Source organism: Scheffersomyces xylosifermentans (genome assembly GCF_036884685.1).
Source record: "Scheffersomyces xylosifermentans strain CBS 12540 chromosome Unknown RJT20scaffold_1, whole genome shotgun sequence".
Classification (NCBI taxonomy): Eukaryota; Fungi; Ascomycota; class Pichiomycetes; order Serinales; family Debaryomycetaceae; genus Scheffersomyces; species Scheffersomyces xylosifermentans.
In genome coordinates this window covers 2,885,294-2,911,089 of record NW_027042939.1, presented here as the reverse complement: position 1 = coordinate 2,911,089, position 25,796 = coordinate 2,885,294, and the positions used below count along the sequence as shown (strand labels likewise).

The 25,796-nt window shown below is 40.8% G+C and overlaps 9 protein-coding genes across 9 annotated transcripts; 5 read left to right on the top strand and 4 right to left on the bottom strand. All coding sequences in view use genetic code 12, as the record gives it.

Annotated features, from left to right (window-relative positions):
* Positions 1-186: 186 nt before the first annotated feature.
* RJT20DRAFT_90761 (S10 family peptidase) lies at positions 187-1,872 on the bottom strand (the record flags this gene model as incomplete). Its single annotated transcript, XM_064921335.1, has 1 exon — positions 187-1,872. The coding sequence occupies one exon, from the start codon at positions 1,870-1,872 to the stop codon at positions 187-189; it is 1,686 nt and encodes a 561-aa protein (XP_064777628.1).
* Positions 1,873-3,450: 1,578 nt separating this feature from the next.
* Positions 3,451-5,790, bottom strand: CRZ1 (DNA-binding transcription factor; the record flags this gene model as incomplete). The annotated part of the gene is made up of 1 exon (XM_064921383.1): positions 3,451-5,790. The coding sequence occupies one exon, from the start codon at positions 5,788-5,790 to the stop codon at positions 3,451-3,453; it is 2,340 nt and encodes a 779-aa protein (XP_064777627.1).
* A 2,158-nt stretch (positions 5,791-7,948) lies between these two features.
* On the top strand, positions 7,949-9,250 carry RJT20DRAFT_132704 (uncharacterized protein; the record flags this gene model as incomplete). Its single annotated transcript, XM_064918162.1, has 1 exon — positions 7,949-9,250. The coding sequence occupies one exon, from the start codon at positions 7,949-7,951 to the stop codon at positions 9,248-9,250; it is 1,302 nt and encodes a 433-aa protein (XP_064777626.1).
* A 550-nt stretch (positions 9,251-9,800) lies between these two features.
* RJT20DRAFT_132703 (uncharacterized protein) lies at positions 9,801-10,256 on the top strand (the record flags this gene model as incomplete). Its single annotated transcript, XM_064918161.1, has 1 exon — positions 9,801-10,256. The coding sequence occupies one exon, from the start codon at positions 9,801-9,803 to the stop codon at positions 10,254-10,256; it is 456 nt and encodes a 151-aa protein (XP_064777625.1).
* Positions 10,257-11,451: 1,195 nt separating this feature from the next.
* On the bottom strand, positions 11,452-13,636 carry TRM12 (Trm12p; the record flags this gene model as incomplete). Its single annotated transcript, XM_064918696.1, has 5 exons — positions 11,452-11,607; positions 11,632-11,715; positions 11,746-11,810; positions 11,835-12,756; positions 13,634-13,636. 5 exons carry the CDS (start codon positions 13,634-13,636, stop codon positions 11,452-11,454), a joined length of 1,230 nt encoding a protein of 409 aa, XP_064777624.1.
* A 2,459-nt stretch (positions 13,637-16,095) lies between these two features.
* Positions 16,096-17,508, top strand: RJT20DRAFT_5138 (uncharacterized protein; the record flags this gene model as incomplete). The annotated part of the gene is made up of 1 exon (XM_064920446.1): positions 16,096-17,508. One exon carries the CDS (start codon positions 16,096-16,098, stop codon positions 17,506-17,508), a length of 1,413 nt encoding a protein of 470 aa, XP_064777623.1.
* Positions 17,509-18,431: 923 nt separating this feature from the next.
* UBP1 (ubiquitin-specific protease) lies at positions 18,432-21,297 on the top strand. The gene has a single exon (XM_064916345.1). The coding sequence runs from the start codon at positions 18,811-18,813 to the stop codon at positions 21,127-21,129; it is 2,319 nt and encodes a 772-aa protein (XP_064777622.1). The 5' UTR covers positions 18,432-18,810; the 3' UTR covers positions 21,130-21,297.
* Positions 21,298-22,451: 1,154 nt separating this feature from the next.
* RJT20DRAFT_17108 (25S rRNA (uracil2634-N3)-methyltransferase) lies at positions 22,452-23,745 on the top strand. The gene has a single exon (XM_064919221.1). The coding sequence runs from the start codon at positions 22,540-22,542 to the stop codon at positions 23,521-23,523; it is 984 nt and encodes a 327-aa protein (XP_064777621.1). The 5' UTR covers positions 22,452-22,539; the 3' UTR covers positions 23,524-23,745.
* RJT20DRAFT_124816 (glucose-induced degradation complex subunit) lies at positions 23,686-25,486 on the bottom strand. The gene has a single exon (XM_064916344.1). It carries the CDS (start codon positions 25,265-25,267, stop codon positions 23,756-23,758), a length of 1,512 nt encoding a protein of 503 aa, XP_064777620.1. The 5' UTR covers positions 25,268-25,486; the 3' UTR covers positions 23,686-23,755.
* Between the last annotated feature and the right edge of the window lie 310 nt (positions 25,487-25,796).

Sequence of the window (25,796 nt, the reverse complement as noted above, 5' to 3'; positions counted from 1 at the left end):
CCGAATAAAGGAGAAATGGCTGCGAAAGCTGCGAAATGATGCAAAATTGATAGAAGAAGTCTTCGTAGCTGCTTCCTTCCACGAATTTAGATTAACAGGCCAGGTCTTCCGATTGGAGCAATTTTGGAGCAATTTCTCATATATTCCTCAGAAATGTACTTCTATATATGACATAGTGTTATCTCGTTACTTCTTGGTTCCGAAAGAGTAGTCTCCCAGGATCCATCTGTTGACTAACTCGAGTGCATTCTCAGGCTGATCATATGGAACCATGTGGCCGGCATCATATACTCTTAAAAATGTAAACTTGTCGTAGTTTTTGATTTCACCGGCCTGCTTACCTTCATAGTTAATCCATGGCTTCAACAGTTCTGCAGCAAATTGTTCATGGTTCTTGTACTCCAAGGCATCAGACCATGCATGATTACCCAACCAATTGCAAATATAATCCTTGTCACCAGCATACAACAAGACTGGAACATCGTGCTCCAACAATTCAGCAACGTACTGCTGGAATGGCTTCACTCCGTCACCATTAAAGAAAAAACCCAAACCAACATTAGTGCTACAATCCTCAAATTTGGTCTCATTTAATGCTCCAACAGCTTTTTTGACACCCTCTTGGTTCAAATACTCGTCGACGTACTCAAGTCCCTTATAGCATAATGGACCATCCTCCGAAGTACAGTTAACACGAATGTCATATGGGTTCAAACCGGTATCACTATATGGCTTAGATAAACTCGAGCAGTATAATTGAGCTGGAACACACGTCAAAGCGGATGGGATATCATAACATATCTTGACTAAAGCAGCGCACCTTGGATATTCATGCTCCATAAATGCACATTGCTCTTCACTAATAACCGGTTTGTACCCACCTTCACCGCAAGCCATAGGCCTGTAGTATCCCAATTGAATGAGTGAATCAGTAATACCATTTCCCACTAAGATCGAAGTCAACTCAAAGGACCTGTCTGAGCTATTGATGATTTCCAGCGCAAACTTTGGAACGTAATGACCACCATACGACTCACCAGCAATGTGGAAGTCATTCTTGCTGAATTGTGGGAATTTCTGGAAGAACAATTCCAAGAAAATGAACACATCCTTACCAGCATCATCAGTGTTGGTCACTGCGCTGCCTCCAGTATACGAATAGCCAACTCCAACAGGTTGGTCCAAGAAGATAACAGAAGCATTGCTGTTCCAAGAGTATGGGTTGTATACTGGATGTAAAGTAGAATTGATAGAAGAAGGACCCAATTCAAAGAACAAACCAGTGGCCGATGAACATCCTGGTCCACCATTTAACCATAAAATAACAGGATCATTCTTAGGATCGTTTCTTGACTCAAAGAACCAGTAGAAGAAGTGCTTATCCAAAACATCCACATCCAAAAATCCAGTATACTGGTTGACTGTATCCAAGCCCAACTTTTCTGGGTTGTTCTTCTTGATTCTAAGAGAATGGTCGGCAAATCTAGCATTTGACAATATCTCAAACTTTTGCTCTTCATCAACATCCAAAGTAGGTTTAACTGGTTTAGTGAATTGAGATTCAACACGGCTCTTAGCAGATTGAGTTAAATCACCAAGCCTGTTGTTGTATTTGTCAATCTGCTTCTTGATTTCTTCCTTTGTCATAGTGTTCTGGATGAGTCTCCAAGCAGCTTTTGCCTCAACAGGCAATGATTTTGCCTTCTCGAAAAAGTCGGCCAATTCCGTATCAATTGAAGCCGGTTTATCATCATTGACATTGATGACGTTGTTGGAAAGAACCTGCTGCTTGAAAAGCGATTCCAAGGAGAAGGCATTTGTTGGTGCAATGGCACAAGCTGCCAATACACTGAGAAGAGTAGTTAATCTCATAGTGCTATTGATAGTATAATATTACAATTATAATTAGCTATAGAATACTAACAAATGATAACCTAAAGCAACAGGATATCACAATAATTATTTTTACCAGAAACCAGCAATTCTTATATTTATGTCAACTTTATTGCCGTTGAAATATCCAGGTCTCAATCCAGTACACCCTTCGGTATACTCGCCAATCTTTCCTTTATCATCATATGGTTCCTTTGTCTTGTCGTATGGCTCTATCTCCAAGCATATTAGAGCCGAACGGAGAAAGGGCAATGGCCGTATTGGGACATATTTGCGAGTCCGATCCAATTAGGGGGAGATAATGGGATACACCAAAGAGGGTACCGGAATGGAGCGAAGAGGGTGGCCGAAATGGAGCGAAGTAGGTACCGGAACGGAGAAGGCTGAGTCATGGAAGATGAGCGTAGAGGAGTGTAGATGAGCGTAGAGGAGTGTAGAGGAGCGTAGAGGAGTGAAGAGGAGTGTGGTGGTGGTGGAGGTGGTAGTGTTGGGTTAGGGAAAAGGTTGTGGATTCCGGAGAGTTTGGTCTAGAATCTACTCTGCGGATTTTCTGGGGGTCATGGTTTATATGCTTCATTGAGAGCTGAGATAAGGGAGTATGTATGCCTCTAAGGATACCTCATTCCATGGTATTGGCATGAGTCCTTTTTTTGCAGTATGGTAAATGCCTTGCGAATGGCTGTGAAAATGCTTATGCTGCGAATTGGAGCGAACCTTCAGCTTTCATACCCTGAAAAATACGTGTGTCTGATCTTGAAGTACGGCTTAATGACATGACAATTCCAAGACATCATAAAGCGTCCCCATTAAAGGTCAAAGTCCACTTCTTTTCTGAGAGATTTTCTAACAATAGAAATCTCTCACCATGTGAACTGCTAATAATAACTCCCCTCCCAACAACGTCAAATTGCCTTGCCAAAGAACAATGAATAGAAATTTTTCCTTGGCCATGGGGAAATTGTCCCAAAATAACTCCTTACTTCCAAAATATCAGTATCTGCGCAGTTTCCTATGACATATGACATCATTTTACAATGATTATTAAAAGATCAACCTTTTATTTTACACTTCAAAAATATGTGCTATGAGGCATATTTTATCTTCATGTGAGGCATTAAGCCATAGACATGATTGGAATGAACTCGCACGAAATACTAAGCCTTTGAACCAGAGTATTAGAGCAGCTCAAGGAAAGCCCAGTTTATGGCTTAACCCACATTTCGGAGCATACGGAATGCATTTCAGTTGGAACTTCATGCAAAATAGTGGGGGAAAATTTGCAGCAATTGAATAGCGTACCTATGACTTGGTTTATGGAAACCAGTAGACTGTTTGGCATCAAAGCCACCTCGTAAGGAAAGGAAGCTCATGTTATGGCAGTTTCCTTCAATATAGCGACTTACATTGTAGGCCCTCATTCCCATAACTTTAGTCTGACTTATTTACACATATATTAATCATACAATAATAACATAAAAAGGGCAGTAGTAAAACGTAGTATCCTGGAGTCCACAACAGCGTAAGTTACAGGCTCTGATGGAGAAATAAAGAATGCAATTACTCTGGCGGCGAGATCGCTACCAGAGGTATAGAATGCTCCGTAGAAGAAGACCCTGGACCATAAGAGCCCATGTATTCACCACCGGTACTGCTATTGGCTATTATATCGTCAATAGAATTGTGATTTGGATTCAATACTCCTCCATTCTTCAATTTTTCTTGTTCTTCTTCTTCTATTAATTGTCTGATACATTCCTTTCCGGCCTCTGTTTGGAAATGTCGCCTCAATGCATCAGCACGGGCAAATTTACGTCCACAACCATATGGCTTACCACTCTTTAAAAAGCCTTTACATTGGAACTTCTTTTCTCCAGTGTGCAAATCTTCATGTCTCTTTCTATCATGTTGTCGAGCAAATGCTTTACCACAAACATTACATATAAACGGCCTTTCATCTGTGTGCGTGCGCAAATGAGATTTCAAATTGTATGGCCTCGTAAACTTCTTTTCACATAAATGACAAGCATAAACACTTGGGTGTTTCTGCGTTCTCTTGTTGGACTGGTTTGGTGAAGCCAACTCTAGCATCTTCTCACGAGTGGAGATAGCAGATTTCTCGTTTTCTTCATCATACTCCTCGTCATAATCTTCTTCTTCTTCATCATCGTACTCTTCACCATCGACATGAACTGACGAGGACCTAGAAACTGACCGAGACCCTGACCTTGACTTCAGGGCGCTAGAATGACTCTTTCTTCTTCCACGTTTCATGGCTTGATATTCATCAGGTTTCAATAGAGCAAGTGAATTGTCTGTGTCTTCAGCCTTAATTGATGTAGAACTGTATTTGTTCAGTTGATTTGATCTTGGGTTCACAAGTTGTGAATTCGGTATAAGACTGTTCGTAGACGAGTAGATACCTCCACCGTTGCTAGTAGAACGGGTTAAGTTGGTTCCATTAGAGTTGTCATTTGGATCACCAACTCTTGGAGAGTTATGAATTGAAGAATTGGCCGAGGAATTACTAAATAGAGAAGGAGTCTTTGCTGCGACTTCTTCTGGTGCTTGATGGATAGATATCACTGGCATGTAGTCATCACGTTGGTCGGAGGAGATCAGCCTTTGGAGTTGATTGTAGGACGAGAGATTGTTCTCAGTGAGAAGGTTGAACTGGTTTGCGGAGTTCGAGTTATTGGTAGCAGTGGTGGAGATGTTGTCATATTGCTGTTGAAGGTGGAGGTTCTGAAGTTGAAGCTGTTGTCCCTGCTGAATAGATAATTGCTCTTGTTGCTGCATCTGGTTTGGTGGAGGAGTCAGGAGAAGACTATGGGTATTAAAGTCCACATTAATATTCTGACTATTGATAGGATAATTTCCATAGTCTCCACCTGGGATATTGGGATTTACTTGGGGATATGAAGGGCTATCCAAACCAACCAAGTTCGTGTTAGAAATAGAACTACCCAAAGCAATTTCTGTGTCAAATGTATTGAGCACATTTGAGGGGTCAGCATCAAGGTATTGTGTCAGCTGGTTAAGCATCTGAGGATTGTTGTTATCACCAACATCGGAATAGGCTTGCTGGGAAAGAACCGGTTGAAGGTTGTTGGTGTTGCTAAATTGTGACAGAGCATCCAAATATGGACTTGCTGGTTGTGAATTATCCGAATAAATTGAATGAGATGAGAAGGCCGATGGTGAGTTAGGATTGAGATGGTTGGACCCTGAACGAGTAGTTTGTTGTGGTGATAATGTATTTCCTATTCCGCTGTTTCCAAGATTAACATTTCCAGACATGTTATTATCAGGCTTGTTATTTGTTGGAGAAAGAAAGTCACCATTTGAAGTTGGCGTATTAATACTATTGTTGGTATTGATATTGTTATACAGAGGGAGGTGATGTGTGTTGAGGGAAATATCACTGGGGTTTTCATTTGTGGAATAAAGGTTGGTAGCGTCTGAATAATTGTACGAAGTAGGTGGTTGGTTTATCTGCTGCTGGTCGTTCAAGTAGATGTTGATGGTTTCGTGTCGTGAGTTAAGGGAGAACGAGTCGTAAGTATCAGTCATATCAAGCGCCGCAGAACGGAACCCGAACTGAGGCAACTGTCCGAGAGGACCATTGGTTGGTATGTTTGCAGAATGATTCGGTTGGCTGATCTGGCTGTTCTGGATGGTTTGCCCGTACCCGCCGAGGGAAAGAGTGTTATCACTTTGATTATTATTGTTATTGTTGTTTAGACCGTTTCCATCATTCTGGGACGACAGCTTGAGGCTCGCTAGCAGCGGCATATAATCTAAGTTGCTATTCGACGTGGGAGATAGATTCAAAAGATCATTGTAGAGTTGATCTTCTTCCGACTTGAGTGACGGCTGGAGGTTGTTGGAAGAACTCATTGAATACATGTATGATATTACTAACAAAAAGAGAACCACCAGATGTTGTAAAAAGTTATTTTGCAAATAAGAAAAGGCAGTAAAAAGACTGTTTTTCTGCGAGTTAGTTACTGCGGCGAGGGTGTAACTTTAGGGAATATAATAAGTCTGGATGGTAGCGCGCGTGGGGAGGTGGAGAGATTGTGTGGTTTGTTAGAGTTTTTTGTGTGGTAAGTAGTAAGTAGTATGTTGTATGTTGTATGTTCTAGTGCGTAGATACTATAGACAGTAAATGGAATATACAATTGGAATATACAATTGGAAGACTCTGTAGCAGTTACCTACGAAAGGAAAGGCAATTGGAAGGTGTAAAATCGAAAAGATCAGGCGCCAACAGCTCGTTGAAGTGAACCCTGGGGTTTCTCCAAAATTTTCATTGAAAAACCAATATCTTCGGCTTTGCATCCTTATAAATCCACCCTTCTGGAGAGCTCATTGTTCACGGTATCGGTATTAAAGGGCTGCACACCGGATCGGTGGTCCCAGTGAGTTCAGGACAGCATCTTACAATGGGCCCCAGGTAACGGCGGAGGGAATTGTGCACAAAACCTTAAATTTTAGCCAAACGGTGGTTGGACGCGGTTGGTCCTCCATAGGAGACGGCGAGTGGCATTAGGTTATTATTTCGATGATTAATACCAATGCGGGTATTATTTGCTATTGTTACATTCATAGTCTGTTACTGTGATTATCGTGATGTTCCAGAGTTTTAGGCGCAGCAGCCAGGAGGTTTTCTGCAGGCGCAGATGGTGTGGTGGTGGAGTGATTGGGGGCCAGAAGGTGGGAGATGGGCTACGGTAGGAGATTGGATTAATGATCAGATACTCGGAGATACGGTGGGTCAGGAGCTGGGTTCCGGTAGAGCATATCATATCCAAAAATACTACATTGCACTCGGTATTGTCATGAAAAATCTGACTTGATTTCGCTTGGTTTTGGACACCAGATTAGCCTGGGCATTTGGCAACCACCGGCGGCAGGCGGCGGCACGGGTGTTCCACCTTTCTCGTAAACGGCTCCCTGTATTGACGAAGAAGATGGTTCAAATGTTCCTTTGTGCTACAAACGCTACAGCCTCGTTCAGTCATTCATGAAAATCAGGGCATTGCTGGTGAAACAGTCACTGTAGTTAACACACTGCACCAGCTAACTTTTAGGTTGTTCGGCAGGCGCTTTCGGCACGATTGCAAAGATATAGCGCACGGCCAGACGTTCGACAAAGTTAGGTGAGGGAAAACAGATACCTATGATTCTCGGGGCAATATTGACTGCGGCAGTAAATGGGTCGAGGTTTGGATTGAGCATTCGAGTAGGTTGATAATTTGACACCAACGAAACACCCCCTCCCCCTCCCAGTGACCAAGCCGTGCGTAGCAGTATTACATGAAAAGAAAGAGGAAATGAGCACAATTCTTAGCCAATAAGAATACCAACCGGCATTCGAAACCTTGGAATGCTCTGCGATGACAAATGTTAGTAATGGTTTGCTCTTGGCTTAAACTCTTGGTCCTGTAGATGCTAATTGACAGACTAAACCTGGCAATTATACTCTTTGGAACTGTGGGGGCCAGTATGTGAAAACTCTAATTGTCTATTTCATGATGCTAAGAATAGAATACGGCAAAGAGTATTTCCAGTGTGTGTCTTATGAAGATCATTTCAGGAATATTAACGCAGCCTCGCGTATTCTAATTTCCCTCGAATGTGGTTACCGATTTACGATATTTTAGACAGAGTATTCGACATGCCTGTCTTCTGATTCCTATATTTATTAGCTTTGGAATCGTTTGATTTGCATCCTTGGTATAGTCACGTGACTCAGATCATATCCTATCAACGATCCTGCATACACTGCCAATATCAAAATCCGTTTTTTTGAAGTTTTCAGAAGAAGGAAAATGATGAAATGATAGTGTTGCAGCTGGATACTTCTGTATCAATTGAATACTTTTAGTTGTATAGGAAGTTGTGTGAGTTAGAAGGTATATAGAATTTATCGCTGTAGCTTTTTGCTGAAGAATTTGGGACTTTTAGACGTTATTTTAGAGGATATTTGGGTAATATTAGAATTGACAATTGACAATTGTATTTAATTGTAATTTTAAAAAGACTTTAAAAGATGCCAACAGCAAGACCAAGTAGAACGCCCTCGCAAGGAAACTGTGAATTTTATGTCGACAGCGAAAGAGCTTTGGCACTCGTTAAAAGAATGGATATCAAGCGTCAAAAGGCAGCTGTCAGATCAGTTCTCCTCTACCAAGTGAAAATCATGACGAGAATTCTAGATTACAGTCAAGCGCCGTTTGTGATGTCGGAGAATCCTAATGATAAATACAAAATGCCGCAGTTGCCACTTCCAAAGAAGCTAATAGTTATGCGGATTGAGATGTTGAAGCAGTATTTCCGTCATCTAACGACGAAGAATCTACATGTGAAGGAAGACATAAAGATCGTGCAACGATTGCTTAGCATTAACATGCCAGCTTTTGTTGGAATACTTGCATTTCTTACAGAAGTGGGACTTACTTTAGTTGGTTTTCTTTGCCCATCCAACCTTTGTCTGTATGCTGGCTTGTACCGGGAGTACAAAGGATTAGGCTTCTGTATTCTTCACTTGAAACAGCTCCTTGATACCAAAGTTGATGCTGAATTTATAATGTTAAGTGAAGAATTCCCATCGCTCTTGATACCAGTACCTTGCAAAGCATATATGACAGGTAAATTTCTTGAGGTGTCGTGTTCAAAGATACACCAGTATATTGAATCTAGAGTTGCAGAGGATTATTTATTTTCTGATGAACAATTTGATAACAGAGTCAAGGAGTACCTATCAGTACATTCTAAAGTAGTCAGAAACTGGTCACAATTGGGGGGAATTTGCGATATGTATGAACAATACGATTTGTTTTATGCCACGTTAATAGCAAACGAAGCGTTGTGGCTTCTTTCTGGCTTTACGGACGAGTTTTTGATATATTTCTTCCTGAGTGACGAGAGAGATATGGACATTGTCATGCAATTTCAATACAGTCTCTATCCTGATATACCAGAGGGATCAGTGTCAAAGGTCATTAAGGTAGACTATTTCACTGCCTTTATTTATTTGTCTAGCTTATTCATTATGAAGATGGATTTACTAGCTAAAGTACTTGTGACGGAGAAGGTGAGCGATTTCATGGGGAAGTCTTATGGTCTTCTGGAAAGTCTTTTCAAAGAGTACCTAGACCTGCTGTTTTTGTTATCGCGTCATTTATCGCACCCTCTCACGTTCATCAAAAGGGCCACGGAAAGCGATTATAAGGATATTCTTACCACATATTTACTGTTCAAGCAATTTTTGCCAGCCGAACTTCAGGTTCCACCTCAGGGGATGGTCTTTACTGGAGCATCGCTGGATGCGAAGATGTTTCAGACTGATTAGGACTACTGCCGAGGAATCTTGGCCCGGATCAAGCGTCATTTGGACCTCAGAGGAGAATAGGACCAATCGTATTTCCTAAGTTCTTCTGACTTGAATGGAATCACTAGTGCTCGGTGCTATGCACCTCCAGATATACATCTACTGCCGCTCAATCTAAGAAGGATACTTTCATTTCATCTTATTCATCATGTTTCTTCATGGTTTCCCCATAAAAAGCGCATCTATAAGCGCATCTTCCCCATAGACAGTTTTATCACGTGATAATATCTAAAAAACGTTGGACTTTTCAATTACAAGCCAATATTCACTAGGTTGGTACTCTTTATCGAACAAGATCAACAAGATCGATAGGACTATTCTTTTGGAAAGAAACACTTCTGGGAAATTTGACTGTCCGTGCTTTAGTATTAATCTATTTTCAACAGATTACTTTATTCGGATCCTGATAGTTACTATTTAAAGCTTGTGATGTGTGGAGCAACTCCACCAAGTTCAAAATCAAGTGTTTCTCTAGGTCCAGCTATATATATAACCCAAAGGCGTCCTGGGAATGTCTCAACAAAATATAGAGAAGCCAGTGGGTACACATTCCGGAGCCTCGAATAGCACCACTGCAAATGCTGGCATTGAAGAAGACTCTACGGTAGCGAATTATACACCCGAAGAACTCAAGCAGTCAAGACTAGCGATTGCGTCAGTTCTTGTTAATCAAGAGAAGATTTTAAATACTATGCTTGGCTATGAAGATATTCCCGTAAAATTTGGCGAAGAAGATGATGGTTCTGACCTACCATGTTTCCCTTACAACAATAAGGTACTTGTGAAACGAGTTCAAGTACTCAGGAAGTATTCTGACCTCTTATTCACTAAAGGTCTCAGTATAGAAGAAGAAATAAGCATAGTTCGAAAGATCCTTTCCTTCAATTTGAGCACGTTCAAGGTGTTTTTGATATTTTTCACAAGTCTTGGGATGTCTTTACTAAGAGTCTTCAATTTATTTGATTAAATACTGTACACTGGTTTGTACCGTGAGTACAAGGGCCTTAGCTTTTGCATTCTACACTTGATTGAACACCATGAGACTACTTCAGATACAGAATTTATACGCTTAAGCAAATCATTTCCTTCATCATTAATTCCCGCTTGCGGGCTATATTTTCGAGATAAATTTCGAGATAAATACTATAGTCTCGAAGAATACGATGTCTCTGTCTTCACAATAGCGAATGACTCCCTTTTTTCAGACTATGAATATCACAGCAAACTTACAACGTACCTAAGATCACATACCAAGGTCTACCGTAACTGGTCACAATTTGGATGCTTTTGTGATCATTTCACGCCGAGTGACTTGGTTCTATTTGCATCAAAACTCAACGATATCGTTTGGATTCTATTGATGTTAGTGGTGCCGTTTTTCGAAAAGATTAACACGACAAAAGTCAACAAGTCCATACTAGAGGTTTACAGATATCCCATGCAGCAAGGAGAAGGGTCCATATTTATGAAAGTCGATTTCTTTACTGCGTATATTTATCTCTCTGTTTTGTTTCTTATGAACTTAGATTGTATGAAGAACTACTCATCCAAAAGCTTGCGTTACTATATGTTCAGTGAATATAGTATACCATATAGTGAATGGGATTATTATGTCGAACTTCTACATGGTTTAGAGCGCTGCTTGCAACGACCTCTTAGTTTCGTTCAAAACTATGAAAACCATCGACTTGCACTTGATTCCACTATGCTGCTTCGAGAATATTTGCCTGATGACCTTTAGCGACCTCCAAACCTTTCTTCTGGAAGAAAGTGAGATTCGAGCTGGAAGATCTGCCTATTGGCGAGGAGGAAGTTATAGTCTGCGAAGGATAGCTAATATAAAAATTGTCACATTCAATGGCCAAGTGCCTCTACATAGTGAATTTGAACTATCAACATATCTACCACATGACACTTTATAGAACTGACTAAATCTATTCTTTTTGCTTTGTTCCTTCTGTGACATGTATACTTATTTTTATTCATCTGTAGGTAATTACCATCAATAGACATGCTTGAAGGTATTCCTTACTGGATCGCTTTGATTCCATTTTGATTCAGGTCAATATTTCAATGTGCAAGAAAAGAACTAAGCTTCATATATATATAGATCTACTGATCTTAGTAGTTGCATATATCATTACATTACTGCTTTTATGATATTATACTGATGACTCCAAGCGATCTTCGGCGTCGTCTCTAAGAGCAGAGGACACAATTGTGGATACGAAAACTACGTGCCAAATATCTGGAGCAAAAGTTTTCACCTTGACCGGAGTAGGTAGTATAGTGGTGTCGAACTTTGACATAATCATTTGCTGATAGCGATCAAAATCATTTACGTGAACATTCTCGTGAATATGAGCAATTGTAGAATCGATAGAAGAATGATGCTTTATAAGTTCTCTCGTTGTATCCCATGAACCCTGTGAAGTTGGTAAAAGACCCAAATTTACGTGAGCTATAGGAAGTTGATGTTTTGGAAAAGTTTCAAGTCTCAGAAGTACATACTCGTTACTCTCTTGAAAGATGAAGACTTTAGTACCATTTTTCCTAACTTCCTGTAAAAATATATCGTAATTGAATTTATCATGTCTTTTAAAGATTTTGAAAGCATATTTATATTCTATTGCTCGTCTAAATCCCTCTACGGACCAAGGATTCAACTCCCAACAGAATAAATGTTTAGCCCCATTCTTCAAATAGGATAACGAAAAATAGCCAATTCCGCAATAAAGATCAAAAACAACACTCTGCTTTAAGTCCTTATATGTGTCAAGAATTCGAGCTTTTTCCTTGATATTTCCCCTTGAAAACATGGTATAATAGGGTGCCCAAGTTTGAAAGATTCCATTCTGGACAACCGTGCACCAAAATGCACCCATAAAATCAAATTCCGTAGGATTATCATAGTTCGAAGGAGGTGGGCCAAAGTCTCCGAATAGAGGTTTGATATTAAATGGCCTTCTCATGACATCAGACTCTATAATCGGCTTATTTATAGCTATATTGCTAACGCGAGAATTAACGAATAGTCGATTTGAAAGAATGTATGAGAAGAAATCGGTATCATCCATAGTTGCCAATTTGTCTTGCCAGACTTTGGAATCAAAGGTATCACTTCCAAAGAGCAATAATGGACGATATATAGACCATTTTTTTGGTATGTGATCTTCTAGATCTTTGTCTAATTCAAGGCCCCTCCATGTGAAATAGTTTTTCACTATGGTAGTTAAAGAGTCAGGCTCAGGAAGTAATTGGAAAGGATAATAGCCATACCTAATTTCTGATGCATATTCAACGAGTTCAGCTTCAAATTTGTCTGTATTTTCCAACTTTGTGTGGATAGAATAAACTCCATCCTCTTTGGAAATTTTCTTATCTTTGTTAAGAGCATCGATTGACTCAAGGTATGACTTGATAGGTTTCACGAGCTCGGAATTATTCGTTTTAATTTTAACAAAGTTCTTCATGGAACTCAAAGTGATAAATATACGTGAACTCTCGAACTGTCTAACTCTCTTCAAACCAATTAAAAGAAGCAAAATTATGGAAATAAAGCGTAAAAAGAATATTAAAGAATTCCTTAAAAAGTTTTTGAAACTCCACAATTTTCACTAATTGGGGTAAGTTGTCATACTCTTACGTAAGTATATAATGGGTAGAGGAAATTTGACAGAAGTTTGGGTACTGATGTAATGGCTATTATGTAATGGGTTTTGATGTAGATAAGACAACTAACATGTTCGTGAAGTATCATTGGGAGTAGATATGAGTTGAATATAGAAGTAGGGAGACGGTTTGAAATGGTGGTTATTGTTACAAGTAGAGGTTAGGCTTTTTTAGACGTTCTTACTCTTAGCTATTAGCTACTATCGCACACGGCCATTAAACCTAATGAAGTTCTGCTTATTGAATGCCGTGGGGTTTAAGTTAGAGTGTTACCGGGGGCCCAGATAAAACTATAGATCTCACCATGTAAGGTTATCTCTCCTACAGCGCCCCAAATCAAGATACCTCGTCTACAACTTACTCCCGTAAATAATGGCTCTTTCGGCTTCTCTTGCTTACTTCCTCTCCGTTCTCCAAGGATATGATATTGAATTATGATATTGAATTGTAACGTCCTCATGAAACTCGGATCAGCCAAATGGGAACTCCGACCATCTGCAACCTCAGAACCGCAGTAATGATATTTACCAACTGTAATAGACACATGGTTGCTGCTAATGTAGTCGTCGTGACGTCTTGGAACTGAAGTGTATAGATTAATGTGGTATCCATGCAATAAGGATAGGGGTGTTAAAGTGATTTGTAATTGAGCACATTAATATGAACCTGAACCATGGCATCGTCATAAAAGGATGTCTACCTACTCCACCAAAGTTAGTAATTTTTCAGGTCTTTGGAGAGTTCCTGTGGTTCCACATTCTCTAATGGAATTTTTTATCAACCTATTGTTTTCTCTGCCGAATTCGGATACCAGCCCAGAGGGGCTTTCTAGATACCCAGATCATTGGCCCCCGTCATGGGCCTCCGTCAATTGCGTCGATTGTAACTGTGTCCCATCATGAATTCCATAATAAAGTATTAATAATGGAAATCAGTGGTTTTTAAATTGGGATCCCTAGTAGTATCACCCAGCTATCGATTTTATTACAGAAAAATGATGGCAAAATTCCATTCCGTTCCTCCAGGAAATCCCAACCTAATTATTGAGGATTCAATTCACGTTTTCTTCCAATTTTTCACCCTGGAACTGTTCCTTGGAAGAACCTGTCGTATCTTAAGCTAGCCACTTTATGGGTTCGGTTTGTGTAACTTGTGCCACTTTTTATAGTTTTGTGGTATGCTTTGGGGTTTTGTGTCTCGTAGTTGTGGCCTTTTCCATGGCCAAGGCCGTTTCTTTCACGATTTGGAAGTTTGCCAATATTAAATGAAAAGCCATGTGGTTTTTCATAAGATCGGGTTCTCTCAAAGGTATCAGTAGCCTTTCTTTTTTCTTTACAAGAATATTCTGGACGAAACATCTCTCAACAACGAACCCATATTTCATACTTCGTATTAAAGTGTACTTGCCCTTTGCCAATATGATTTTGTGTCAAATGTAGGAAAAAAAGGGACTACGGGTTTGTGTTACTTTCTGTATTTATGAGAGGGAGGCATGGTTAAGCGTAGTGCCAATCCATATCCATTAACGGTAGCCTTATTTTCTTTGTAGAGAAAAGAACGGCTCAGGTGGTTTTTTTTTTCATTGGATTGGATCTCTTTCTGATTTTCGTCTGTCTTTTCGTCGGGTCGTTGCCCGTTTTGAAATATTAAGCTGTTTGTGAGAGTTTATATGTGATATGTGATATGTAATTTCTTTGTCTGTCTATCAGACTCACTCACTCACTTAGTCTCTCACTATCGCTCTCTCTCTCTCACTCTCACTCAACGGCACATTTTCAATTTGTGCATTTTCCATTTTCCACTCTAATAAAACAAAACTCACCCACTCGCACACACCGCATCCGCACATCTTTTCAAATTGCACACTTTCTGTCCAAATCTCTCTCCAAATACTTCTCCCAATTGCATTTCTCACTCTGTCGCCAGAGGTACACTCTCTCCGAAGGTACACTTTCTCCAAGTCGCACACTCTCCCACTTCCCACTCTCTCCTACTTCCCTCTCACTTCTCACTCTCACAAAACCCACCTCCCACACACACCCACGCCGCAACACCCTCGTACAATCCTGTCACTATGGGCGGCTAACATTTTTTTTCACGGTGGTGGTGAATTGGAGGTGATTTTGTAGGCGGTTAATTTTCTGGCGGATTATTGTAAATTGTCACTCTTCTTCTTTGTTAGAGACATAGTGGTAGTAGGTATCAGATTATCTAGATAACTGTTTTTATAACTCAAAAGTGTGAGACCCACCAGCATTCGTACGCCCCCCGCAAGCCGTCGAATCCTCACACCGTTCCGAACCCAACAAACCCCCGTTTCCTGGTGTTCTTTGTTGTGTCGTTTGTCGTTGACCGTAGTAAACCCGTTAGTCGTTTTCTACAAATCATCGCCAAATTCATCCCTCCCCGGCCTAGCCCCCTTTTCCAAGAACAGTCCGCGTTGTCCAATCCGTGTTAGCTAGTACCAGTAGTCACTGATTCTGTCGTCGGGATTTTTTTGTTTGTTTCTTCGTTTTTTGTCTCCGTCCGTGTTTTTGTTGCTTGTTTGTTTCCAGCCCGCCAACTGAGTCAGAGATATTCGTCCAGTCAGTCAGTCATTGCTTTATTCCCCACAGAACAAAGCCCCACAACCCAATTGACCATCAATCAGTCAATTCTTATCGCAGGAAACCTCCAAAAAGTAAGCATCCTCGTCGGCGTTTTTATCCAATCAGACGTGTCCTTTGCTTTCTTCGATTTGCTGATTCATTAATTTAACAGCTAAAACTGAAGAATTAGCCGTGTTTCACCTGCCGAATCGCAATTCAATAAAGTTCCAGTCTCAGTAGCAAATTTGGCGATATCTTTTCATCGACCAATCACCCCTGAAACTTAAATTCACTAATTTTTTTTGGCTACGGTTTCCTAGCTACTTTTGTGATTCACCTGAGTCTATTGAACACCTTCGTTTCAACAGCTCATAGATTATTCATTCAACCGTCAATTCTTGTATTAAAATACTAGAATTTCGTACCGCCGTTGTGAATAAGTAGTAGTCTTTTTCGTACTACACAATCCCGTTTACAGTCGTTTAATTCGGTATTATATTGTCAGCTCATTCAGCTCAAAGTAATTCTCAAACCGTTATTTTAGATATGTCAGAACAACCAGAACAAACTCAGCAACCCGCTGAAGTTGTCGAGCAACAAGAGCAAACCCAACAACCCCAACCTGAGGTTCAGCAGACTCAAACGCCACCAGAGTCTCAGCCTCAAGCTCAACAGTCTCAACAAGAACCTCAAAATAATGGTGAACAGGCCCCTGTTGAGCATCAACCAGCTCCAGCAAGTGCTGTTGAAGGTGGTCGTGAGGTTTCCAAGAAGATCTTGTACGTTGGTGGTCTCCACAAGTCTGTCTCCGAAGATGTATTGAAGGATCTTTTCTCTGTCGCTGGAGGAATCCAATCCGTCAAGATCTTGAACGACAAGAACAAGCCTGGTTTCAACTATGCTTTTGTTGAATTCGAGAACAACCAAGCTGCAGACATGGCTTTGCACACCTTGAACGGACGTATTATCAATAACTCCGAGATCAAGATAAATTGGGCCTTCCAATCTTCTACCATCAACACTGCTGCTCACCCGGAAGAACCAACTTTCAACATTTTCGTTGGTGATTTATCCCCAGAAGTTGACGATGAAACTCTCAACAAGGCGTTCTCCAAGTTCCAAACCTTGAAGCAGGCACACGTTATGTGGGATATGCAAACTTCCAGATCTAGAGGTTACGGTTTTGTCACTTTTGGCAGTCAAGGAGACGCTGAGCTTGCCCTCCAGACTATGAACGGCGAGTGGATTAACGGCAGAGCCATTAGATGTAACTGGGCCTCCCATAAGCAACTAAACGGTAACAATGGTGGTAATTTCAGAAATAACCGCCACCACCACCATCTCCACAACAACAATAACAATAGAGGCGGTCAATTTAGACCGTTCAATAACAACGGTATCCCACAACAACAATTAGGCAATGGTCTCAATGGGGGTTCTCCAAATGGACAGTTCCCTCACCAGAACATCGGTGGATTGCCTCCAAACCAACAACCAGGTAATGCCCCAGGAGGAGTCTTACCTCCAGCACAGCTTGGTAACGGCAATCCTGCTGGTCCAAACGGTGCTAATGGTGCTAATGGTGGTAACGGACAGGCTAACATCCCAGTGATGTCACCTCAGTCTTATGATATTGTTTTAAGACAAACTCCATCCTGGCAGACAACTGTTTACTTGGGAAACATTGCTCATTTCACTCAACAAACTGATTTAATTCCCTTATTGCAAAATTTTGGTTTCATCGTTGACTTCAAATTCCACCCAGAGAGAGGCTGCGCCTTTGTGAAGTACGACTCCCACGAAAGAGCCGCTTTGGCTATCGTGCAGTTGGCTGGTTTCACCATCAATGGTAGACCTTTGAAGTGTGGTTGGGGTAAGGACAGACCACCAATGGGCCAGTTCCAAAACTTTGGTAGAGGTGTTCCTCCTCCTCCAATGTTTGGACAGGGCAGACAATAGATCCGTGGGAGCGTGTTAGTGACGGAATTCATATAATAAAAGTTGATAGACAATATGAGGTTGAACTGTTGTTTGGTGACAATTGACATTCAACCAACTAAAACTTGGTTACATTATGGCCAATCGGAGAAACTGTGTGATACGCGGCGTTCGCAGGCATTATGTCTATAGTTTCAACTGCCGGGAACTCCACCCACAATGTTGTGTCGATACATCGTCGACATGAGAGCAATTAATATCTTCCCGAGATGCTGCAGTTTGTAAGTCTGCAGTTATAACGGAGTATCGTCCCATATCGCACAGCAGTTTGTCTTTCCAAGCTGAACCGACCCTAATACTATCTTTTCTTTTTATCTCTTATGCTCGTTTAGAAGCTCGTTTTCGTATCTATAGACACCCCTATATGTACATCTATATTTTTATCAAATTGAAGCTATTGTCAAGGTTTGTAATATGTTACTGAATAGGAAGTATTATTTCGCAACAAGGTATGGTGAAATTCTATTGCGGTTCGAATTGTTGCTATTCGGAGTTTGATGCATGTTCTGGATATGATGGAAAACAGCAATCATTTAGATTCTTTGTGAATTTCAACACAACTCTTGGAGTTCCAAAAACTGTTTAATACTGCTACTTCTCTTCATATCTCCCCCAACTAATTATTCCAAAATATCATCCACTAAACCATTACCAACAGCCATTCCCATTCCAACTACTTATCTTTTTTAAAGACGGCGCTACCATGTACCATTATTCTCTTCTTCAATTTCATTTTTGGAACCTGCATATAGTCTACCCAAATTTTTGACAGTTTTCCTTGTCTATATGCAGGTCGTAATCATCTCCCACTTGCCCTTCGGAGTAGATAAGGATGTAGTTATTTGTATCAGCTTCGTTGGAAAATGTAGCTTTAAAAACGTCAATGACTTCTAAGAACATCCAATTTCTGATTCCAGCTCTTAAAATCTCAATTTCTCCCCCAAAGACCCCTTTTTCCCCACCCTTCTTCTACTTCCGCCCCTCCCCACCTCCTCCTGCACATACTAATCACCATGTCACGTGACCTCAAAATTTTATTTGAAACTCAAAGCAATCACTGTTCTTCAAAGCAAAGATCACGATTGTTCTTGTTTATATAAGTATTCGGAACGATATCGACGTTGTAAGTGGAACGGTAGGGACCTGGAATTGTAGTGAGAAAAGTTATCTACTTTTTTTTCTTGCAAAGAAACAAAAAGTCACCCATTGGATAGAGTATACAACCGAGGAAGCTTGTTCATTCCTCCTATCTCAAGGGCTCGTATGTCATTCATAGCTACCGCCTGCTCAACCATTTCCAAAGTTCTTGCAGTCACTTTTGCTCTCGGCGTTCTTGTCGTCTTTTTTGTCCCATCCGCCTTCTTAGACGTTGCTTTCAACAGTCATATAGCACAGTTCTTAGCGCCCAAAGTGTCGTCGTTGTTGCCTAAATCCGTCCTCGATTTCCTCAGCGGCAAGCACTTCCTCTTCTCTGCCAACAGTCACCACGGAAATACCCCAGCAGCAGTCAAGTTACTCTCTGCATCGACTACTACGCTTTTAGTAGCACTTTCCTTCTACATTTTGTCGCGGAATCTCCCATATAACCTTCCCCAGATAGTCAATCGAGTCTTTAGTACCATGAACAGTGGGTACAAGTTCGCTAACAGACTGCGTTTTGCATCCAAAAAGTCCAAGCACCACAGATATGCCATAAAGAACGGCGGTGAGGTCGGTGGTATCAGTAACGATGGAAATACCTGCTTTATGAACTCGGTGATTCAATCCTTGGCTTCTTCTCGTGAGTTGCTCAAGTTTATCGATTCATATCTCTACTCAGAAATAGTCCTTGACAACAAAGACGGAAACGTCGTCACAATGAAGAGCAACACACCGAAGCCAGAATTGGTTTTCACCGTAGCTCTTAAAACCCTTTTGGATAATGTTAACGGACGGTACGGGTCCAGAGGCAAAGAATTCTCCACCAAACCCCTTTTAAATAAGATGCCGAACGGCCCTAAGCAGAATTTTTTTTCGGGATACAACCAGGAAGATGCTCAGGAGTTCTATCAGCTTGTTATGAGATTGTTGGAAAGAGAGTATAAAAATGTGTCCCTGTCTAGAATGCCGACACCAGAACCTGAAGAGAAAGGGGCCAATGGCAAGCTGCAACAGAGTAAATTTGTAAACATCGACAGTGTCCCAAATTTAATAACAGGAACTGAACGTTTGGGTAAGTTAGGAAAGGTGTATGTGCCCGCTTACCAAGTAGACCCAAACTTAATAGACTGTGACCATAAAGTTTTCCCGTTGGAACTCATAACACCGGTAGATGGTATTTCGGCAGAGAGAATTGGATGTTTGACTTGTGGAGAAGTTGGAGGCATTCGATATTCGGTAAACTCTGGTTTGAGTTTGAACTTACCCAACAATTCCTCATACTATTCAAGTTTCAACTTGCTTAGTCTCATGAACGACTGGATAACTCCGGAAATCATTGAGGACGTTAACTGCAACAGATGTGGTTTAAACCAAACGAGAGATTTTCTATTGGAAACCTTGAAGGATCTCAAGGAGAAGGGCAATTCAGGAAAATTGCTTGAGCAGTTCCAGAACCGTTTGGATGCCATTCAATTGGAATTGGCTAAACCACACATTGAGGATGAAGTATTCGAGAAACTTACAATTAAGAAGCAAATCAGAAAGAGTAGAAAATCCAAGCAAATCTACTTGAGTAGACCGCCTCCTTTATTGGCTATTCACATAAACAGATCAGTATTCGATCCGAGAACTTATATGATTGTTAAGAATTCTAGTAATGTTACTTTCCCAAGTCGCTTGAACTTGAAACCATACGTCGCTGAGCCAAATGATATAAATATGGATGCTAGACTTCCTTTCAGAAAGCAAGACGAAAGAAACGTGTTGAAAAATATAAACGGAACAAACGGTGAGAAGCAAAATGAAACATTCCCATCTACCCCATCTGATTCTTCTTTGTCCTCTGTAGGGGAGGAGGATTCTGAACAAATCAAGTCCGATACTACTTCCAGCACGGACCTTGAAAATTCTGAAGTTAGAACTCCATTGGACCCTAAGTTGTTGTACAACTTAAAGGCAGTTGTTTCGCATTATGGTACCCATAACTATGGACATTATATTTGTTACCGTAAATTGAGGGGAACATGGTGGAGAATAAGTGACGAATCTGTGTATGTTGTCACGGAGAATGAAGTATTAAGTGGACAAGGAACATTCATGTTATTCTACGAATATGATGATGGGTTCCAAGAGATATTGCAAGATGTCTCAGATAGCGAAGAAGAGGAAGAAGACGAAAACCAGACTCCTGATGACTCAAGTCTTCAGAGCAAGTCTGTGAGTAGTAAAATGGATGTGGATTCGGACATTGCCACTGCTCCTAACGATGATATAGATTACGAGGAAAGCAGTGGATTGAGCGATGACGACGAGGTGTTGCGTTCCTCCTCGGTGGAGCAAACCCAAGAAGAAGACCAGCTCGAGGATCACGAGAAGGAGGACGAGGGAGGTATTTCGTCCGTCAGTGACTTCAATGTGGCGGAAGCACATGTACACCTATAGATGTATTTGACCCTTTGTAAGTAGGTACATAAAACAGAATCGGTAAAAAGATTTAATGCATAATAAAAGATATTTTGGTATATTATCAAGTATTCTTGTAGTAAGGGTTTCATGAAGGGATGACAAAAAGAGATAACAAGAAGAGATTAATAATACTGATGGAACGCCATAAATGCCCATATATAATAAAAATGTATTATTGCTAATGTGTTGTCCAGCTTATTTGCAAATGGACAACATTATGAGGACCTTGATATTACCAGATTTTAATTTCTCTATAACTCTAATGAAAATGAATAGTAATTTGTCTTGTCCGATGGAATAAACAATCCATGGTTGAATTTGTCCATGTAATTGTCTTCTCGATATTGTTATTGTATGGCCATTGATTTACACCAATGTAACTGACTGAAGCCAGAATCGCTTAACACCTTCATCTAAATAAATGGTGTTACCATATTCATCTATTAAGGCATTCGTTGTCTTTGTTTTTGCAACTACCCATAATATCTGTCCAAAAGTACGACTACCTCCATAGAAACAAGTGGTGGCATAGCATAGACAGACTAACGTCCAATATTAGTGATGCACACCACTAACCAAGATAAATTTCCTCCCAGTCCCTTTAATACCCTATTCCAGATATTACCCTCTAATACCTCTAGTACAACAATATACTCTCTCATACAACACACAGAGCAACCTCCATTTTGCAACAATATCAAACTGATACCACTATATCTCTGATACCCCCAATACCACAGGATACCCTCTATTACCCTCATCATACCCTCTGTGCCCCAATATCGCAATACTTCAGAATGCCCTCATAGTCCCCTCCATTTTGCAACCTAAATGCTACCGCAATACCGTCTCCCACCACAGAATTCCTTTTAATCCCACACAATACCCTGATAATACCCACAGGACACCCTCTATTACCCCCAATAGCACAGATTACCCTCATCATACCCTCTAATCCCCAAATACCCCAACACCAAGAATGCCCCCATAGTACCATCCATTTTGCAACCTATCAAAATGCTACCACTATACCACAAAACACCACAATACCATGTAGTACCACAATACCACAGAATACCCCCCTCTCCTACCCTTTCCTACCCCCTCCTACCCTTTCCTACCCCCTCATCCCACAGATCAACCCCCTCATACCCTCTCATACCACCCCCCTTTTGCAACATCACCAAAGGCTGCTGTTCCTGTGATAACTCCGTGCTTCCACGCGAAGAGCATCGCGATCGGATTTATTCGCTTGTGACAAATTTGACGTTTCCATGCATGAGCAGTCTTTAGATGGTCTTCTTGTAAGAAGAGTTTAGGGTATCTTGTGTAGTTTATTTGTAGGTGTTTGCTATATAGTTGGAATCGTAGGAAGCGGGAGTACAAATGGCTCGGAAATTAAAGGGAAAAACCATCGCTAAGAAGGGTTTGAAGGGTGCATTGGCTCGCCATGCTCTCTTAGAACAGTCCCATTCAAAGCAGAGCAAGAACGCCGAAATCCAGAAAGAACAGCAGATTCAGAAGCAGAAGTCGATCAAGAGCGGTGGGGGAAACAAGAAGCAGAAGAAACAGCAGCAAAATGCCCAATTACAGCGTCAAAAGGGGTTCATTCCATTCACCAAACAGAATAGAGTATTGTTGGTAGGAGAAGGAGATTTCTCGTTTGCCAAGTCGATTGTAGCACAGGAGTATATTGAACCAGAGAATCTCATAGCGACCAGCTTCGACTCGGAAAAAGAGTTGATCTCCAAGTATCCCAATGTTGAAGAAACTTTGGCAGAGTTAAAGGAGTTGGGCGTGGTGATCCATCATCAAGTTGATGGTACCAACCTTGTTCAATCGATGAAAATGAACCCATCCAAAAAGAAGTCAGTGGATTTGTTTGCTGACCACGCTAACTTGGACTATATCATGTTCAATTTCCCTCATACTGGAAGAGGAATGAAAGACGTGGATCGTAATATCCGTGATCATCAGCATTTGATGTTAGGATACTTTAAGAGTTGTAAGCAGGTGTTTGAACTAGTAAACAACGAAGCAAAGAACGACTTCGCTGGATACACCGCTGAAGATGACGAGTCGAAGAAAGGTGGCAGAATAATACTATCGCTTTTCGAAGGAGAACCTTACCAATCATGGGGAGTCAAGATACTTGCCCGTAGTGAAAATTACAGAGTGGAAAGATCCAGTAGATTTGACTGGGCTCTGTTCCCCGAGTACCATCACAGAAGAACTAACAGTACAAGGGATACCACGAAGCCAGCGGCTGAGAGAGATGCCAGGATCTATATCTTTGAAAAGTTTGAAAAGAAGGAGAAGGAGGACACGAGAAAGAAGCGTGGAAACGATTCTGATTCTGATGATGATTAGAAGAAAGCCAATTTTAACTTGGATTGTTTATAATGAAAATTGGCCAAAGACATATAGATAGGGTCATATTCAATACTAGTTATTTACATTAGATGTATATTCATTATTCATAAACATTATAGTTATGTGTATATATAGCACAGAACATGCAACGAATTAAAAAACGGACGTTGTAGCAGCAAATTAACTTTTTCGGTCTGAAGAATGGATACCAGAAACATAAAGAGCAATCTTATGCTGGGTAGACCCTGATGCAATTGTCTATTAAGAAGATTTCCCGGGTCAATGGGTCCTTGATCTTTCCCATGCGCAATAAGGTATTCTTCTCCGACAAGTACTTCTCCGACGGGTTCAAGAGCTTGTCGAAGGGGTATATGTTTCCGTTTGGCAACTTGAAAGGGTTGTTGAAGATACTTGTGATCAACTGGGCATATGGAAGATTTCTACTTAACCTGTATAACTCTGGAGAGCACACTGGACAGTTGTTGATCTTGTTCAAGAGTTTATAGTACTGGTTTGGTCCTCTGTACTTCTTGTCTGTTAAAACAGCCAAGTCCTTCTTGTAGATGTTCTCGCCAGACACTGAAAGACTCAGAGCATCTCTGAAGATGGTATTCTCTGTGTTGTGGTAGCATGACTTTGTCTTTAAACTGGACAAACCAGCTGACAAATAGATGAAGATAGGATAGTTCCTCGAGATACCATATAACTTGGTAAAGTTCTCAATAAAGCATTGGGACAAACTATCCCATCTTTCATTAGAAAGGAGCTTCTCGTACTCATGAAATCTTGGAGAATTTATAAGAACATTGCTTGAGAAGGCGATGTTCTCTGTCTTAGCCTTGTTCTTTTCATTTATGGCCATGTAAACTAACAAACCACCGATTTCCTTCAACCTGTTGAAGTTATGTTCGTAGTTGGGGAGATCTGAACTCTTGTAGTTGTTGATGTTACCGTAAGATGAGAGATTAAGAGACGAAAACTTGATCGCTTCGTTCACGTCTCCGTTATCGATAAGGGTAAGGAACTTACAGTAGTTGATCTCGAATTCCAAATTGGAATTGGCCTTCTTGAGGAAGTTTCGGTTCTCGTTAAACCATGCAATTACAAGAGTCAAGTCATGATCTTCCATAATGGAAAGATAGACTTTATTGAAGCTTTCGAAAAGATCGAAATCTATTAGCTTGCGGTATTTCGGATTGGACTCCGCTAGATTCTTCAATAGAAGGATGCCGATGTTGTGGTCTGTTCTCGTATTGGATTTGATGAGATAGTCTATGATTAGAAGGTTTGTTTGGTCTCTATACCATGTAATGAGGTTGGGGTTGCGGAGATCTAAATATTTGTCATTGTCTTCCTTTGCCGCCAGCGGTTCCTTCTCGTCTGCATCCTCCTTGTTCGAAGACACCGGTCGTTCTTGTGCTAAGCAGTAGTTGTTTAGAAGGGCTAAGTGCTCCATACGTGCTAATAATCTGGACTGTAATTCTTCATCCTTTGCCACTGCAAGCTTAAGTTTCTTCTGGAACGACTCAAATGATTTGATCAACTTCCGGACCATTTCGAGCTTCATGGCCGTGGGGATCTTGGAGTTCTTTTTGATCTTGGCAATGTCATCGGTGAGTTGTTTCTTCTGCTTTTCAATGAGTTTCTGTATTGCTTTGAAGTTCTTCTTTATAAGTTCCGTAGGGATCCTGAACTGGGTCAGATGAGTCTGGATGTGGAAGTTGAGTGACGGCTCACTCATTGCGGATAAAATTGGAGTTCTTCCTATGCTATTTCTTCTTCAAAAGGATCACTCCTATAACTACTTTCCATGTAATGAATGGATGCAAAAAGATAACTGGAGGTTATACTCCTTATGCTGTACAATCAGTGTCTGCTGCTGAGGTGTCGGGACATTTTGGTTTGAAGGGGGGCACTGACGGATACATAGATGTTCCGGCTTGGTGTGGGGGAGGTGTCTGCAGGGTAGACAAAAAATGTGTGCGTGAAGTCTGAAGATTGCGTAAGACACACAAAATGTGAGATGTGAGAGAAGCGTGAAGTGAAGAGTTTGAGCGAGTGGGTGCAAATTGTGGGTGATGGGAGAAATGGGTAATGAGTGTGTTTTGTAGTTGTGTTGGTTTTTTTGTTTATAATGTGGGTATTTAAGTAGTAAGTATGTTGTTGTTTGGTTCACGTGAATTGACTGGGTTGGAGGAAGGAAATTGTGGGATTATTAAATTCATGGGGTTATTGAATTCATGGAGATATTTATTTTGTTATTAAATGGA